At 44.6% G+C, this 17,613-nt stretch overlaps 1 protein-coding gene across 2 annotated transcripts in view; it reads left to right on the top strand.

The window, feature by feature from the left end:
• The first annotated feature begins 312 nt into the window (after positions 1-312).
• LOC139169217 (NADH-cytochrome b5 reductase 3-like) overlaps positions 313-17,613 on the top strand; it is a 42,765-nt gene continuing 25,464 nt past the window's right edge. Inside the window, exons 1-2 of one of the 2 annotated variants that reach the window (XM_070755087.1) lie at positions 313-466; positions 15,813-15,944. In XM_070755087.1, coding sequence (XP_070611188.1) covers positions 446-466; positions 15,813-15,944 — 153 coding nt within the window. In that variant the 5' untranslated portion in view covers positions 313-445. The remainder of the gene's footprint in view (positions 467-15,812; positions 15,945-17,613) is intronic. The other variant, XR_011559433.1, reaches the window with a different exon arrangement.

Below are 17,613 nucleotides of genomic sequence, written 5' to 3'. Positions count from 1 at the left end.
TTTTCCTATTTCTAATTGCCACCACGTGTGTATTTGTGTATCTGTGTGTATTTGTCTCTCTGCGCATTGTGCCCCCACGTGTTTGTGTGTGTTGCCACCCAAAGGCTTCTCTCTCTCCCTCTCCGCAACCGCAGAGCCTCCGGCTGAGGCAAAGGCGGAAAGAGATAGAAAGAACGAGCTAGGCCCGAGCCAGGCCTCCTCTTTCCCCCCTTCCTTTCGCCTCAGCGGCCCGGGCAGGAGGACTACAACTCCCGTCGGCCCTTCTTCTTCCGCCTCTTCCTGCGGGCGGGGTCCTCCCAGAAGGCCCGGGAGGGCGGGGCCGAGGCTCCTCCCTCCCTGCCTGCCTCCCCCGCGCAGCCTCCCGGGCCTCAGCCGAGCGCGCAGGCAGCCGGAGCAGAGCCGGAGGAGGAGGCGGGCGTGGCGGGGAAGCCAGCCGGAGGGAGCCATGGGGGCCGCCCTCAGCACGGTGAGTGTCCGCCGGCAGCTCCGGCTTCAAGGGAGCCCCCCCCCCTCAAATGCAGCCCCCCCTCCCTCTCTCTCTCCTTTCTTTCCTTCCTTCCTTCCCTCCTCCTCCCCCTCTCCTTTCCTTTCCCTCCCCTCTGTTTCCCTCCTCTTTCCTCCTCCTCCTTTTCTCCTCTTCCTCTCTCTCTCCTTTCTTTGTTTCTTTCCTTCCCTCCTCCTCCTCCTTTCCTTTCCCTCCCCTCTGTTTCCCTCCTCTTTCCTCCTCCTCCTTTTCTCCTCTTCCTCTCTCTCTCCTTTCTTTGTTTCTTTCCTTCCTTTCCTTCTTTTTCTCCCTCTCTCCTTTCTTTCTTTCCCCTCTGCTTTACTATGCCTTCCTCCTTTTCCTTCATTTCTTCATGTTCTCCTCTTCCTCCTTCTCTCACTCATTTCTTTCTTTCCTTCCTCTTCTCCTTCCCTCCTTTCTTTCCCCCCCTTTCTCTCTCCTTTCTTTGTTTCTTTCCTTTCCTCCCCCCCTCTCTCACTCCTTTCCTCCCCCCCTCGGTTTCCCTACTCTTTCCTCCTCCTCCTCTTCCTTTCTCCCTTCCTTTTCTCCTCTTCCTCTCTCACTCCTTTCTTTCCTTCCTTTTCTCCTTCCCTCCTTTCTTCCCCCTCTGCTTTAACTACTTCCTCCTTTTCCTTCCTTCCTTTTCTCCTCTTCCTCTCTCACTCCTTTCTTTCTTTCCTCCCTTTTCTCCTTCCCTCCTTTCTATCCCCACCTCTGCTTTACTACCTCCTCCTCTTTTCCTTAATTTCTTCCTCTTCTCCTCTTTCTTCCTCCCTCTCTCACTCCTTTCTTTCCTTCCTCTTCTCCTTCCCTCCTTTCTTCCACCCCCCTCTGCTTTACTACCCCTTCATCCTTTTCCTTCCTTCCTTTTCTCCTCCCCTCTCTCTCCTTTCTTTTTGTCTCTCTGGTTCCCTATTCCTTCCTTCTCCTCTACCTTCCTTCCCTTATTTTTTTCCCCTCTCCTCCCTTTCTCCCACTGTTTTCTTTTCCCCCTTCTCCTCTTTTTCCTTTCCTTTCTGCTCTCTTCCTCCTTTTTCCATCCCTCATTCCTTTATTTTTTTATCTCTAGTTCCCTCCTCCTTCCTTCTCCTCCTCCTTTTCCTTCCTTCTTTCCTTTTCTCCTCCCCCCCTCTCTTCCTCCCCTCCTTTCTCACCCCTTTCTTTTTTTCCTCTCTGGTTCCCTATGCCTTCCTTTTCCTCCTCCTCTTCATTCCTTCCTTTTTTCCTCTCTCCCTCCTTTCTTTTTTCCACGGTTTCCCTACTCCTTCCTCTTCTTCCTTCCTTCTTTTTCTCCTCTCTTCCTCCTTTCTCCCTCTCTCTCTTTTTTCCCCCCTGGTTCCCTACTCCTTCCTTCTCCTCCTTTTCCTTCCTTTTCTTCTCCCTCCTCCCTCTCTTTCACTCCTTTTTTAAGCTCTACTTCCCTACTCTTTCCTTCTCTTCCTTTTCCTTCCTTCCCTTTCTTTTCCCCCTCTCTCCCCTCCTTTCTCACTCCTTTTTTTCTCTCGGTTTCCTATTCCTTCCTTCTCCTCCTCCTCCTCTTCTTTCCTTCCTTTCCCCCCTCTCTCTCACTCCTTTCTTTTTTCCCTCTGTTTTCCTGCTCCTTTCTTCTTCTTCTTCTTTTCCTCTTCCTCCTTTTCCTTCCTCCTTTTCTCCTCCCCCTCTTGTTTCTTTCCTTTCCCCCTCGGCTTTCCTAATCCTTGCTTCCCTCCCTCCCTCCCTCCTTTCTTTCCTCCTGCCCCTTCCCTCCCTCTCATTTCTTTTTTCCCTCTGCTTCCCTTCTTCCTTCCTTCCTTCCTTCCTCTTTCTTTCTTTCTTTCCTTTCTCTGCCACTTTCTTTCTTCCCCTCCTCCTCTTTCCTTTCTTTCCCTGCTTCCCTTCTCTTCTTCCTCCTCCTCCCCTACAGGCTTTCCTTTCTTCCACCTTCCTCCTCCTCTTCCTCCTTTTCTCCTCCCCCTCTCATTTCTTTCGTTTCCCCCCTGCTTTCCTAATCCTTGCTTCCCTCCCTCCCTCCTTTCTTTCCTCCTGCCCCTTCCCTCCCTCACGTTTCTTTTTTCCTTCCTTCCTTCTTTCCTCTTTCTTTTTTCTTTCTTTCCTTTTCTTTCCCTGCCACTTTCTTTCTTCCCCTCCTCCTCCCTTTCCTTTCTTCCCTTCTCTTCTTCCTCCTCCTCCCCTACGGGCCTTCCTTTCTTCCACCTTCCTCCTCCTCCTCCTCCTCCTTTTCTCCTCCCCCTCTCATTTCTTTCCTTTCCCCCCCTGCTTTCCTAATCCTTGCTTCCCTCCCTCCTTTCTTTCCTCCTGCCCCTTCCCTCCCTCACGTTTCTTTTTTCCTTCCTTCTTTCCTCTTCCTTCTTTCCTCTTTCTTTTTTCTTTTTTTTTTCTTTTCTTTTCTTTCTCTGCCACTTTCTTTCTTCCCCTCGTCCTCCCTTTCCTTTCTTTCTTCCCTTCTCTTCTTCCTCCTCCTCCCCTACTGGCCTTCCTTTCTTCCACCCTCCTCTTCCTCTTCCTCCTCCTCCCGTCTTCCTTTTGGCTCACTGGGGCTAAACAGCCCTGCTCAACTTCAGAGAAATTGGGGGCCAATCCTTCCTCGGGGTTGAAGCTCTGGCCTGGTTATTTATTTAGTATTTATTAATTGGACTTGCATGCCGTCCCTCTCTGGGGACTCGGGGCGGCTCAGAACACATCGATAAAAAACAATATATAATAACATATCTGATCCCACTAGTTCCTTCACTCCTGGTTCCTGGCAGCCGCTCCAAACCCAGTCTAATCTCCTCCTTTCAAGGGCCTGCACATGCCTGTCTGTTTCTGAATTAGCCACGATCTTGGCCTTTGGGCTACAAGATCCAGCCCACGCCTTTAAAAAATATTAATACGGGTGAGGAATTTACTAGGGTTATCTGGAAAGTCAGGTTACAAGGCTCGTAGCTCTCGCGGGGGAAGTTTTGTATTGGCAGTTCTATGTTAGCAAAAACTTCAGAAGAGAAGGATTGAGGGGTAGTGATTTCTGACAAGTCTCCAAATGGGTGAGCAGCAGTGTGGTCGGGCGGTAGGGAAAGCAAGTAGGATGCTTGGCTGCATAGCTAGAGGTATCACAAGCAGGGAGAGGGAGATTGTGATCCCCTTATATAGAGCACTGGTGAGACCACATTTGGAATACTGTACTGTGTCCAGTTCTGGAGACCTCACCTACAAAAAGATATGGGTCAAATTGAACGGGTCCAAAGACGGGCTACAAGAATGGTGGAAGGTCTTAAGCATAAAACGTATCAGGAAAGACTTCATGAACTCAATCTGTACAGTCTGGAGGACAGAAGGAAAAGGGGGGACATGATCGAAACATTTAAATATGTTAAAGGGTTAAATAAGGTTCAGGAGGGAAGTGTTTTTAATAGGAAAGTGAACCCAAGAACAAGGGGACACAATCTGAAGTTAGTTGGGGGAAAGATCAAAAGCAACGTGAGAAAATATTATTTCACTGAAAGAGTAGTAGATCCTTGGAACAAACTTCCAGCAGACGTGGTTGGTCAATCCACAGTAACTGAATTGAAACCTGCCTGGGATAAACATATATCCATGCTAAGATAGAATATAGAAAATAGTATAAGGGCAGACTAGATGGACCAGGAGGTCTTTTTCTGCCGTCAGACTTCTATGTTTCTATGTTTCCTAACAATGAGAACAATTAACAATTATCTCCAAGTTGCCACGGTTGGGAAACACTGAATTAGAGAATTCTGGGAGTTGAATTCTGCAATTTTTCAAGCTGCCAGGGTAGAGGTTAAACCCAACACCGAAGCCATCAACTTCCATCCACCCAAACCTTGGGAAGAACTTCCACCCACAGTTCTTGCCACAAATGCGCTAAACAACATTTGGGCAATCGAGTCCAAGGATATTTTTTTTCCCCCTCCCACGCCAGGCTAGAAATAACACTTGGCTTTGGGTGTCGTTTCTCCTGGGAATGAAATCGCTGAAGGAAAAGAACATTTGGTTTCGTGTTTTGAATCCTTTATCCTGGGACTACCAATTTCATTTGCCTTGGAAGCCTCTTAGGGCATTTATAGGGTTAAAATTTTCCCCGTCCTCCTTTAAGTAGGTCTAATGGGATTTGTAATTGCTTAATCGCTGCCTTTTTAACTCAACCTGAATTTTAATTAATTAAAGGAAGGCGTTAAAAGCAGCTTGTAAGGGCCACTTCAATATCTCCGCTACTTAGATTTTAATAAAATTAAAATCTCCTTCCAAGCAAGCTGGGAACTAGGAAAATTAGTTTCCTAAAGAAGATTTCCTTTTTTAAAAAAAAATATATTTTATTAGTTTTTTCAAAGTAACAAACACAACAAACAAGACATATAACACTTAATGGAGCTACAGTCGCTCCGCTCAAGATAGAAGTCTTTCTATGAAAATAAAAAAGTTTATCTGTAAAATACATATTGTTATATAGAATAGAAATATCAATTTTAATATATAAATCTAAATCTGTATCAAAATTTATAAAGATATATATGAAAAAGAAAAAAAGTTTTATAAAGATGATTTCCAATGGTGTTTTCCCCCCAAAAAATGTAGGTTTTTTTTTTAAATGTTCTGATCAAATCTCCAATCTTGGTATTCCATTCAAAACGAATTAATGGAGTCTGAACCTGTTTAACTTCCATTCTACTAGTACCAGAAATAATCTTCAAGTTGTTTAAAAAAAAGTTATTTTTTCTACCTAGAAGGAGCAAGAGGCTTAAATATACAGGAAACAATGGGTGGAAACTAATCAAGGAGAGAAGCGACTTAGAACTAACGAGAAATTTCCTGACAGTGAGAACAATTAATCAGTGGAACAACTTGCCACTAGAAGTTGTGAATGCTCCAACACTGGAAGTTTTTAAGAAGAGATTGGAGACCACTTGTCTGAAATGGTATAGGGCCAGATGCCCTCAAACTTGGCAACTTTAGAGGGTTTCTTTTCTGAGCAGGGGGGTGGGCTAGAGGACCTCCAAAGTCCCTTCCAACTCTCCTATTCTGTTCTGTTCTATTCTATTTATTTGCACTTTATCCTATTGTGTGCAGTAGGATGTTGGTACCAAAGTATAGTGGTACCTCTATCTACAAATGCCTCTACTTAACCATTTTTTCTAGATAAGAACCGGGTGTTCGAGATTTTTTTGCCTCTTCCACTTACAAACCTGAGCCTCCGAAACTGTAACTGGAAAAGGCAGAGAGAAGCCTCTGTGGGGCCTCTCTAGGAATCTCCTGGGAGGACACAGGGGCGGAAAAGGCAGAGAGAAGCCTCTGTGGAGCCTCTCTAGGAATCTCCTGGGAGGAAACAGGGCCGGAAAAGGTGGGGAGAAGCCTCCGTGGGGCCTCTAGGAATCTCCTGGGAGGAAAAAGGGCCAGAAAAGGCAGGGAGAAGCCTTCATGGAGCCTCTCTAGGAATCTCCTGGGAGGAAACAGGGCCGGAAAAGGCGGGGAGAAGCCTCCGTGGGGCCTCTCTAGGAATCTCCTGGGAGGAAACAGGGCCGGAAAAGGCGGGGAGAAGCCTCCGTGGGGCCTCTCTAGGAATCTCCTGGGAGGAAACAGGGCCGGAAAAGGCGGGGAGAAGCCTCCGTGGGGCCTCTCTAGGAATCTCCTGGGAGGAAACAGGGCCTCCACCCTCCCTGTGGTTTCCCCAATCGCACACATTATTTGCTTTTACATTGATTCCTATGGGAAAAATGGCTTCTTCTTACAAACTTTTCTACTTAAGAACCTGGTCACGGAACGAATGAAGTTCGTACCACTATATAGTCTCTAAAAATAAGCATAACAAAAAATATTCTGTAGAATTTGGCTACCGAGATGGGTCGAGGGTTTATCTGGGCTGGCTGACCTCAAGAAGTAAGATTTAAGTTTTCTCAGTTGGTGTCGCCTTTATTTCAATTCACATACTTCACTTGCCTTTATGATGCTAGTCAAAGCGTTATCTCTGCCCGCTTTGCAAAGGTCACAGCTACTTAGAGATGTCCCACTTGTGACATTTGAGGGGAATCTATTGTGCATTTTCCACAGTCTATGACCGGGATATATTTCAAATTCCATCTTCCCTAGTAAGATTCCATCAACGTCTGTTGTCAGAAATTCCTAGAATGTTTAGTGAATTCCACTAGATATTTCTTGGGTGGTATTCTTTTAGCAAGAAAGAGTAGAAACTCTAGTAACTCTAGTACTACTCTTTTTACTGAAAGAGTAGTAGATGCTTGGAACAAACTTCCAGCAGACGTGGCTGGTAAATCCACAGCAACTGAATTTATCCATCCTAAGATAAAATACAGGAAATAGAATAAGGGCAGACTAGATGGACCATGAGGTCTTTTTCTGCCGTCAATCTTCTATGTTTCTATGTTTAAGAATATCTTGAAGTTCTCCTGGACCTAGTGCTTTCCATCAGTTTTCAACTTACTAATCAAAATAATTAATTGCCACTTCTATTCCACTAGTTTTTCTCATCATTCCTATCACCCATTTCCTCCCATGTTGACTGTATGACTGTAACTTGTTGCTTATATCCTAAGATTTTTATTAATATTGCTTCTTCATTGCTTATTTGACCCCTATGACAATCATTAAGTGTTGTCCCACATGATTCTTGACAAAAGTGTATTTTATTTTATGTACGCTGACAGCATATGCACCCAGACAAATTCCTTGTGTGTCCAATCACACTTGGCCAATAAAAATTCTATTCTATTCTGTTATCCAACCTACCAATCTAAGTTAATGGACTGTTGCTTATTAGTGATTAATAATCATTTAAACTTATTTCATACTTTCACATCATCGTCCAGTAATGCCAAAGGTGATCGATATATGGTATTCCAAAAAAAAAAAAAAAGAAATGATAAATTGAGACAATTGACATCAGTTTTGGGAATTGACCACTATGATATAAGTTACAACTAGTATCCACATTGTTTAGGATATAGCAGGCCTTGGTGTGAGTCGAGACAATTGTCTTTGTGTACATTGGAAATCTACTTCGGAGAAAGGCATTCGTGGAATTGACTGTAATGTGAAGGGCACAAAAGAAAGTGCATTTATTAAATCTCCATTCTGCGTTTCCACGCAACAGCGTTCAACCCACAGTGAATCAATACAACCCACAATTATAGGCTAAATGTCTTGCTGTGGCTAAATCCTTCTTGCTAAGAGTTGGAATGATATCGCAATAGAAATGTTTTATCGAGTGTTTCTCAAACCTTGGTGACGTTAAGAAATGTGGAAATTCTGGGAGTTGAAGTCCACACATATTAAAAGTAGCCAAGATTGAGAAAAATATTCCTTCCTTCCCTCCTTCCTTCCTTCCTTCCCTCCTTCTTCCTTCCCTCCTTCCCTCCTTCTTCCTTCCTTCCTTCCTTCCCTCCTTCCTTCTTTCCCTCCTTCCTTCCTTCCTTCCCTCCTTCCTTCCCTCTTCCTTCCTTCCTTCCTTTCATCAAGTACATATTGGTGGTATACAAAGATATAACAGTGTTTATATACATGATCCTAGTAAAAGAGAAACCTTAGGACAGGGGACAGAATTATGCACACCCCTTACTTACCTCTTAGGAATTGGGAGAGGTCAATAGTGGACAGTCTTAAGGGTAAAGTTTTGGGGGTTAGGAGATGATACTACAGAGTCTGGTAGTAAGTTCCATGCATTAACTACTCTGTTACTAAAGTCGAATTTCCTGCAGTCGAGCTTGGAATGGTTTTTGTATCTGTTGTGTGGTCATGTGTTGTTGTGGTTGAAGCTGAAGTAATCATTGACAGGAAGGACGTTGTAGCAGTTGATTTTATGGGCTATGCTTAAGTTGTGTTTAAAGTGACGTAGTTCTAAGCTTTCTAAACCTAGGATTGTAAGTCTAGTTGAGTAGGGTATTGTGTTGTGAATGGAGGAGTGGAGGGCTCTTCTCATAAAGTATCTCTGGACATTTTCTAGAGTGTTTATGTCCGAAATGCGATGTGGGTTCCAGATAGATGAGCAGTATTCAAGGATTGGTCTGGCAAAAGTTTTGTATGCTCTGCTTAGTAGTGTGAGATTGCCGGAGCAGAAGCTAAATAAGATTAGGTTAACAACTCTTGAAGCCTTTTTGGCGATATTGTTGCAGTAGACTTTGGCACTTAGGTCATTTGATATGAATATTCCAAGGTCTTTGATGGAGTGAAGATTGTAAGGTCTTGTTTATTCAGCTTGTATTTGGTGTTCTGAGTCTTTTTGCCAATGTGTAGAACAGAGCATTTGTTGGTTGAGATTTGGAGTTGCCAGATGTTTGACCATTCAGACACAAAGTCAAGGTCTTTTTGGAGAGTAGCTGTGTGATCAGTGATGTTGAAAAGTTTTGTCGGCAAAGAACTTTACTCCGGGAAAGTTCTTTGCAGAGAATGAGTTGTTGAGAATTGACATATTTTTAAAAAGAAGCTAGAATTAGGCACCCCTGGTCTTCTTCATGAAGAATAGGACATGTAAAACAGAGATGGAAATATCACCCACAGGTTTCGAGAAGTGGAAAAAGAGATTCTCAGTTCTAACCTCAACGTTGAAAGAATCTTGATAACAGAAATTGGAAGGGACCTTGGAGGTCTTCTAGTCCAACCCCCTGCTTAGGCAGGAAACCCTACACTACTTCAGCAAATGGTTATCCAACATCTTCTTAAAAGCTTCCAGTGTTGGAGCATTCACAACTTCTGGAGGCAAGCTGTTCCACTGATCAACCGTTCTAACTGTCAGAAAATTTCTCCTTCGTTCTAAATTGCTTCTCTCCTTGTTTAGTTTCCACCCATTGCTTCTTGTTCTACCCTCAGGTACTTTGGAGAATAGGTTGACTCCTTCTTTGTGGCAACCCCTGAGATATTGGAGCACTGCTATCATGTCTCCCCTAGTCCTTCTTTTCATTCATTTCATAGCCATGCCCAGTTCCTGCAACTGTTCTTCGTATGGTTTAGCCTTCATGCCCCTAATCATCTTTTACTTTTTCTCTTGGTCATAACTTTGGGTTCCTCTCATCATTTCTCTTGAGCAGCTGTTGCTAATGTTTTTCAACGAGTATCTCAGCATGAACCGGGATGTCCTCCAATGTAGTAACTCTTGTGGTCCTTCCTCTCTTACTTCATTTTCCTTGTTCCTCTCCACTTGTGGCTAACAAAGGAACAAAATAAGTTTACCTAACTTCACTGGACTAATAGTTGATTACTCACACAGTGTTACCTCTATCTACAAACGCCTCTATTTACAAACTTCTCTAAAGAATCAGGTGTTCACGATTTTTTTGCCTCTTCTCAAAAACCATTTTCCACTTACAAAGCCAAGCCTCTGAAACTGTAACCGGAAAAGGCAGGGAGAAGCCTCTGTGGAGCCTCTCTAGGAATCTCCTGGGAGGAAACGGAGCCAGAAAAGGCGAGGAGAAGCCTCCGTGGGGCCTCTCTAGGAATCTGCTGGGAGCAAACAGGGCTGGAAAAGGCAGGGAGAAGCCTCCATGGGGCCTCTCTAGGAATCTCCTAGGAGGAAACGGCCAGAAAAGGTGGGGTGAAGTCTCCGTGGGGCCTCTCTAGGAATCTCCTGGGAGCAAACGGGGCCGGAAAAGGTGGGGAGAAGCCTCTGTGGGGCCTCTCTAGGAATCTCCTGGGAGGAAACAGGGCCTCCGCCCTCCCTGTGGTTTCCCCAGTCGCACACATTATTTGCTTTTACATTGATTCCTATGGGAAAAATGACATGGACAATGTCCCTGGGATGGTTCTTTTAGAGCAGGAGTCTTCAACCTTGGTGGTTTTATGACTGGCTGGGGAAATTCTGGGAGTTGAAGACTGATTAGATTAACTATTTATATTTAATAAAGACTCCCAAATCCCTCTCAAAGTTAGTGCTATTGAAGTCCACAATATTGTAGACACTGCCAAGGTTGGAGATGCCCTGATTTAGAGGAACAGAAAAATGAGGATTATTTTTTTTAAATGGATTTAAAACCAGGGGAAGAGAAGAATTAAAAGTTCAAGCCTTGGTCTACTTTGAATTTTATTATTTTATGAGTTTTATCATTTTCCCTTCAACCCAGACAGGATTGCTAACTGCCTAAATAAATGTTGGATTTGAGCCCGGGACAATTTTAATTATTTTTCTGGCTTGCTCCCTTTTATTTATTTATCTATTTATTTATTGGATTTGTATGCAGCCCCTCTCCATGGACTCAGGGCGGCTAACAACAGTGATAAAAACAGAATGTAAAAATCCAATACTAAAACAGCTAAAAAACCTTGTTATAAAGCCAATCATACATACAAACATACCATGCATAAATTGTAGAGGCCTAGGGGGAAAGAATATCTCAGTTCCCCCATACCTGACGGCAGAGGTGGGTTTTGAGGAGCTTACGAAAGGCGAGGAGGGTGGGGGCAATTCTAATCTCTGGGGAGAGTTGGTTCCAGAGGGCCGGGGCCGCCACAGAGAAGGCTCTTCCCCTGGGTCCTGCCAACCGACATTGTTTAGTTGATGGGACCCGGAGAAGGCCCACTCTGTGGGACCTAACTGGTCGCTGGGATTCGTGTGGCTTTGGCTCAGGGTTTCTGGAATCCATCGTAGAGTAGAGATAGAATAGGATAGAATAGAATAGAATAGAATAGAATCCTTTATTGGCAAAGCGTAATTGGACACACCAGGAGTTTGTCTTGGCTCTCAGTGTACATAAAATAAATAATACATTCAACAAGAATCCATAAGGTGCAACACTTCATGATACTCCAGGTACAAATAAACAATCAACTCATATTAGGAACCAGTTAATATAAATCATAAAGATACAAGCAGCAAAGTTATAGTCATTAGCGGGAGGAGCTGGGTGATGAGAACGGTGAGAAGACTAACAGTAGTGCAGACTTAGTGAACAGTTTGACAGGGTTAAGGGAATTATTTGTTTGTATTATAAAGAGAATCCAGTGGAATATTCCGTCCTGTAGCTGGCGATAGTTGGGCAAGCAAAGCTAAATATAGGAGCAAAGCAATTGTGTATTGCCAACCTTTGTAACTAAAACAGTGGCCGTTGGGAAGCAAAGTAGGGGTGGAGTTGCATAGTTATTATTATTATTATTATTATTATTATTATTATTATTATTATTATTAATTAGATTTGTATGCCGGCCCTCTCCGCAGACTCGGGGCGGCTCACAACAGTGACAAAAACAATATATACTGACAAATCTAATAATTAAAATCTAAGATAACAATTATACATTTAAAAATCTAAAAGCAAGGAACCCCAATATAAAAAAAATTATATTTACTTAAAGTTTGGACCTTCCTAAAATGCAACACATTGAAAGCACAAGCTTTAAACACCCCCCCCCCCCATATATATATATATATATATTTGTAAAAGAGGCATTGGTATTTTCTTCCTGCTGTTCTTTTTCCTTTTGGCAAGCTTGAAGGATGTGTCACAGAGCTAAATCTAAATCGACTCTACATTGCTCCGCGCTTGCCACACCCTTAAGCGGGAGCCAAGAATGCTACACCCACATCTCTCTTAAATGTTTTTTGCCAGTACAGTGGTACCTCATGATACGAACCCCTCGCCATACGAACAATCCGAGATACGAACCCGGGGTTCGGAAATTTTTTGCCTCTTCTTCCAAACTTTTTCCGTCTTACGAACCCGCCGCCCGAATGCCGAACCCGGAAGTTCGGCCAAAGTTCAGGGTGGGCGTTCGGGTTCAGGAGGACGCTGAGAAGCCCCGCCGTCCGGCTGTTAGGTTTTCAAAAGAGCCGCGGAGCTGTCAGGCCGGTCGGGAGGCTGGAAAGGAGGTGGGGAATCCCTATAGGGAATTCCATGGGCGGAGCTTTGACATCACAAAGATGTCCTTCCTGGAGTCCACGTAATTGGAAAATGCGAGGAGAAGCCTCCCTGGGAACTCTCTAGGAATTTCCTGGGAGGAAACGGGGCCGGAAAAAGCAGAGAGAAGCCTCTGTGGGGCCTCTCTAGGTATCTCCTGGGAGGAAACAGGGCCAGAAAAGGCAGGAAGAAGCCTCCGTGGGGCCTCTCTAGGAATCTCCTGGATGGAAACAGGGCCGGAAAAGGTGGGGAGAAGCCTCCATGGGGCCTCTCTAGGCATCTCCTTGGAGGAAACAGGGCCGGAAAAGGCAGGGAGAAGCCTCCGTGGGGCCTCTCTAGGAATCTCCTGGGAGGAAACAGGACCTCCACCCTCCCTGTGGTTTCCCCAATCGAACACATTATTTGCTTTTACATTGATTTCTATGGGAAAAATTGCTTCTTCTTACAAACGTTTCTACTTAAGAACCTGGTCATGGAATAAATTACATTCGTAAGGAGAAGTACCACTGTATTTTGACTCCTTTAATATAATTTGGATGTGCCCGATGAGTTAACCGACACATAAATATCCTAACTTTTTAACACTTTTACCGACACATAAATATCCTAACTTTTTAACAATTCGTTCCGTGACCAAGTACTTTTTTTTCTTTCATGCCAAGCCACGCAGAATCCAAACTTGGATATTGGAATAGTTGATTCGTATTTTGGGGGCTGTTTATATCTGCAGTATTTTGTGGTCAGTTGATAGTCATCTGGTTTTCAGTTTCTGCTCTCTCTTCCCCCCTCGCCCCCGGAAGGATCATAAAAATATGGTATTTTATGTCTCGTGCTCCAGAACAGAAATCTTCCTGCATTAGTAATTCATGAACAATTAGTGCCAGCTCTGAGAATATCCGATGTAGCATTTAAAGGAGATAAGCTTGATTATTTCAGCACTATTAAGCTCTATCCTGCCCAAAAACCCCACCCTTTTTTATATAAATAAGAAGAAAAACTACTCTATACTTTTTGGAAAGTATATACAAAATACATTTCTTACGTTTTTATAAGTAATATAACAGGAGTGATATTTAAATTCATTATACGAGTGTACAAGAAAAAAATTGTACAGCCTCGTTCAGTTTAAAGTTTGCTGAAATAAAACTTATCCCCAAGTACTGTATATAGATTATAGTATTGATGTGCAAAATGTTTTTTTAAAAAATTATAACAGGAATAGCATACTCATTTTACGGAGATGTGTGAGCAATTGCATACCGGAGAAAAATTATACAGCCTCGTTTCAAGTTTATTGAAATAAAAATTATTTCCAAGTTAAATAGATTATAGCATTGATGTGCAAAATGTTTCTATCCTATATTTGTTATATTAAGCATAAAACCTATCAAGAAAGACTTAATGAACTCAATCTGTATAGTCTGGAGGACAGAAGGGAAAGGGGGGACATGATCAAAACATTTAAATATGTTAAAGGATTGAATAAAGTTCAGGAGGGAAGTGTTTTTAACAGGAAAGTGAACACAAGAACAAGGGGACACAATCTGAAGTTAGTTGGGGGAAAGATCAAAAGCAACGTCAGAAAATATTATTTCACTGAAAGAGTAGTAGATGCTTGGAACAAACTTCCAGCAGACGTGGTTGGTAAATCCACAGTAACTGAATTGAAACATGCCTGGGATAAACCTAGATCCATCCTAAGATAAAATACAGGAAATAGTATAGGGGCAGACTAGATGGACCAGGAGGTCTTTGTCTGCCGTCAATCTTCTATGTTTCTATGTTTTTCTATGAGCTTCCGCTTCAACATCTGTCCTTCCAAAGGTTGATTTCTTCTAGAGTTAGAATTGACCTGAACAACTGACAGATGTTATTTTGTTCCACATGCCTCTTTATCAGCCCTTACATCACCAAGGCCAACCTTGTTAAGTTCAATTAGACAAAATAGCCCACATGTGTCTGTCGAAAATTCAAGTACGACATTTGAAGGGAAGGTTGATAGCAGTTGGAAAGAAGGATTAGTAACAAGATCCTCGAGGCCAATTTGTACCATGTGGTGGAGGACTTGTTGCAGCCTTGAGAGACTCATCTTTTCCAAGAAGGAGTTTTTCACCGACTTGCACTGCAACTGCAGATTTGTGAAGCATACAGTGGTGCCTCTACCTAAGAACGCCTCTGCTTACGAACTTTTCTAGATAAGAACCGGGTGTTCAAGATTTTTTTGCCTCTTCTCAAGAACCATTTTCCACTTACAAACCTGAGCCTCTGAAACCGTAACTGGAAAAGGCAGGGAGAAGCCTCCGTGGGGCCTTTCTAGGAATCTCCTGGGAGGAAACAGGGCCAGAAAAGGCATGGAGAAGCCTCCGTAGGTCCTCTCTAGGAATCTCCTGGGAGGAAACAGGGCAGAAAAGGCAGGGAGAAGCCTCCGTGGGGCCTCTAGGAATCTCCTGGGAAGAAACAGACCCGGAAAAGGCAGGGAGAAGCCTCTGTGGGGCCTCTCTAGAAATCTCCTGGGAGGAAACGGCCAGAAAAGGCATGGAGAAGCCTCCATGGGGCCTTTCTAGGAATCTCCTGGGAGGAAACAGGGCTAGAAAAGGCAGGGAGAAGCCTCCGTGGGGCCTCTCTAGGCATCTCCTGGGAAGAAACAGGGCTGGAAAAGGCAGGAGAAGCCTCCGTGGGGTCTCCCTACGAATCCCCTGGGAGAAAACAGGACCGGAAAAGGCGGGAAGAAGCCTCCGTGGGGCCTCTCTAGGCATCTCCTGGGAGGAAACAGGGCCAGAAAAGGCATGGAGAAGCCTCTGTGGGGCCTCTCTAGGAATTCCCTGGGAGAAAACAGGACCGGAAAAGGCGGGAAGAAGCCTCCGTGGGGCCTCTCTAGGCATCTCCTGGGAGGAAACAGGGCCAGAAAAGGTATGGAGAAGCCTCTGTGGGGCCTCTCTAGGAATTCCCTGGGAGAAAACAGGACCGGAAAAGGCGGGAAGAAGCCTCCGTGGGGCCTCTCTAGGAATCCCCTGGTGGGAAACAGGGCCTCCACCCTCCTTGTGGTTTCCCCAATCACACATATTATTTGCTTTTACGTTGATTCCTACGGGAAAAACTGCTTCTTACAAACTTTTCTACTTAAGAACCTGGTCACGGAACGAATTAAGTTCGTAAGTAGAGGTAGCACTGTATTTTGGAAAGGGGAAACAATCTCGCAACCTATCACTTCTCTGCAGCATCTCGCCAAAAGAAAAGTATTCCCAGATAACATTGCTACCCAGAGTAGTTATTTAGAAAGGAAGAACTCAAAATCTTTAATACCAACTAGTAATAATATTTAAATGTGATTATATGATAGTCTTTCATGGTTGGTAGATAACATTTTTAAAAAGCACTCCTGTTACTTCGTTTGTTTTATTCTTAGCCATTTTCTAATTTATTTGTTTATTGAGTCAGGATGTTGAATTTTAATATCTTTCTTTTACCTTTTACAGTTGGGAAACATTGTCCTATTTCCAATCTATTGCGTGATCGGTTTGATCAAGCGGCTTTTCTCGAAATCTCTGCCTCCGATCACGCTTGAAAATCCAGATGTGAAATATGCACTAAGACTCATCGACAAAGAGGTAACACATAAATTGCTCTCTTGTTTCTCTCTATCTCTGTCCCCTCTCTCTTACGGTAGTTTTTTAAAAAAATGTTTTAATACCCAAAATGATGTCAGTATACCACGGGACCGAGATTGAAGTAGGTAGAATAAATACTTGAAGTAGATAAATAAATGGAGTACTGTACAGTGATCCCTCGAGTTTCGTGATCTCGATCTTCGCGAAACGCTATATCGCGATTTAAAAAAAAATATTAATTAAAAAAAAAACCACTTCTGCGTTTGGCTTCGGGAGTCAGCTGGGAAGCGGCGCGGCTGTTTTAAAAGGTCGCAGCCGGCCTGGGGGGCTTCCCAGCACCCCCCCGAACCCAGGTGGGAAGCCCCCCAGGCCGGCTGCGACCTTTTAAAACAGCCGCGCCGCTTCCCAGCTGAGTCCTGAAGCCAAACGCGGAAGTTCCCCTTTGGCGTTTGGCTTCAGGACTCAGCTGGGAAGCGGCGCGGCTGTTTTAAAAGGTCGCAGCCGGCCTGGGGGGCTTCCCAGCACCCCCCCCAACCCCCAACCCACTTCCCCGCACGCAAAGGGGAAACCCCGATTTGGCTCCTCGCTGCTGCTGCGCTACCGAGCAGATCAGCTGCTGGGCGGCTGAAGGAACCTTCCCTGGGTCTTCCCGGCCGCCCACGCAAAGGGGAAACCCCGGCTCCTCGCTGATGCCCGCCGCTCGCCCGCCCGCCAGCAAGAGGGGGAAGACCCAGGGAAGGTTCCTTCGGCCGCCCAGCAGCTGATCTGCTCGGTAGCGCAGCAGCAGTGAGGAGCCGAATCGGGGTTTCCCCTTTGCGTGGGCGGCGGGGAATGCAAACTCCACCATCTACGCATGCGCGGCCATAGAAAAAAAGGGCGCGCATGCGCAGATGGTGTTTTTACTTCCGCAACCCTACATCGCGAATAATCGATTATCGCGAGGGGTCTTGGAACGGAACCCTTGCGATAATAGAGGGATCACTGTATTCAGTTCTGGTCACCACACTTCAAAAGAGACATTGAGACTCTGGAGAAGGTGCAAAAAAGAGCAACCAAGATGATTAAGGGATTGGAAACCAAGACTTATGAAGAGAGACTGAGGGAGCTGGGCATGGTTAGCCTAGAGAAAAGGAGGGCCAGAGCGGACATGATAACAGTCTACAAGGATACGAGGGGATGTCACAGAGAGGAGGGGATCACTTTATTCTCCAGGGCACCAGAGGGCCGGACGAGGAACAACGGCTGGAAGCTGACCAAGGAGAGATTCAACATGGAGATAAGGAGGATCTTCCTGACAGTACAGAGCGATCAACCAATGGAACAACCTACCAGCGGACGTTGTGAACTCCAACACTCTGGACATTTTTAAGAGAAGATTGAACGGCCACTTGACTGGTGTAGTATAGGGTTCCTGCTTGGGCAGGGGGTTGAACTCGATGGCCTTTATGGTCCCTTTCAACTCTAACAATCAATCAATAAATCAATAAATAAATAAATAACAGAGGAGGAGTCGAGTCTGTCATCTGCACCTCTACAACTCTCTGGTTCGGTTCTTGCAACCCAACAAGACCGACACAGACTTCAGAGGAGAATCACAACTGCAGAAAAAACAATGGCTGCCAACCTGCCTTCCACTGAGGACCGAGTCAAAAAGAGGGCTGTGAAAATA

Source organism: Erythrolamprus reginae, chromosome 6 (assembly GCF_031021105.1).
Source record: "Erythrolamprus reginae isolate rEryReg1 chromosome 6, rEryReg1.hap1, whole genome shotgun sequence".
Taxonomy (NCBI): domain Eukaryota; kingdom Metazoa; phylum Chordata; class Lepidosauria; order Squamata; family Dipsadidae; genus Erythrolamprus; species Erythrolamprus reginae.
Note: the sequence above shows the minus strand (reverse complement) of the source record. Positions and strands in the feature narration are given on the sequence as shown.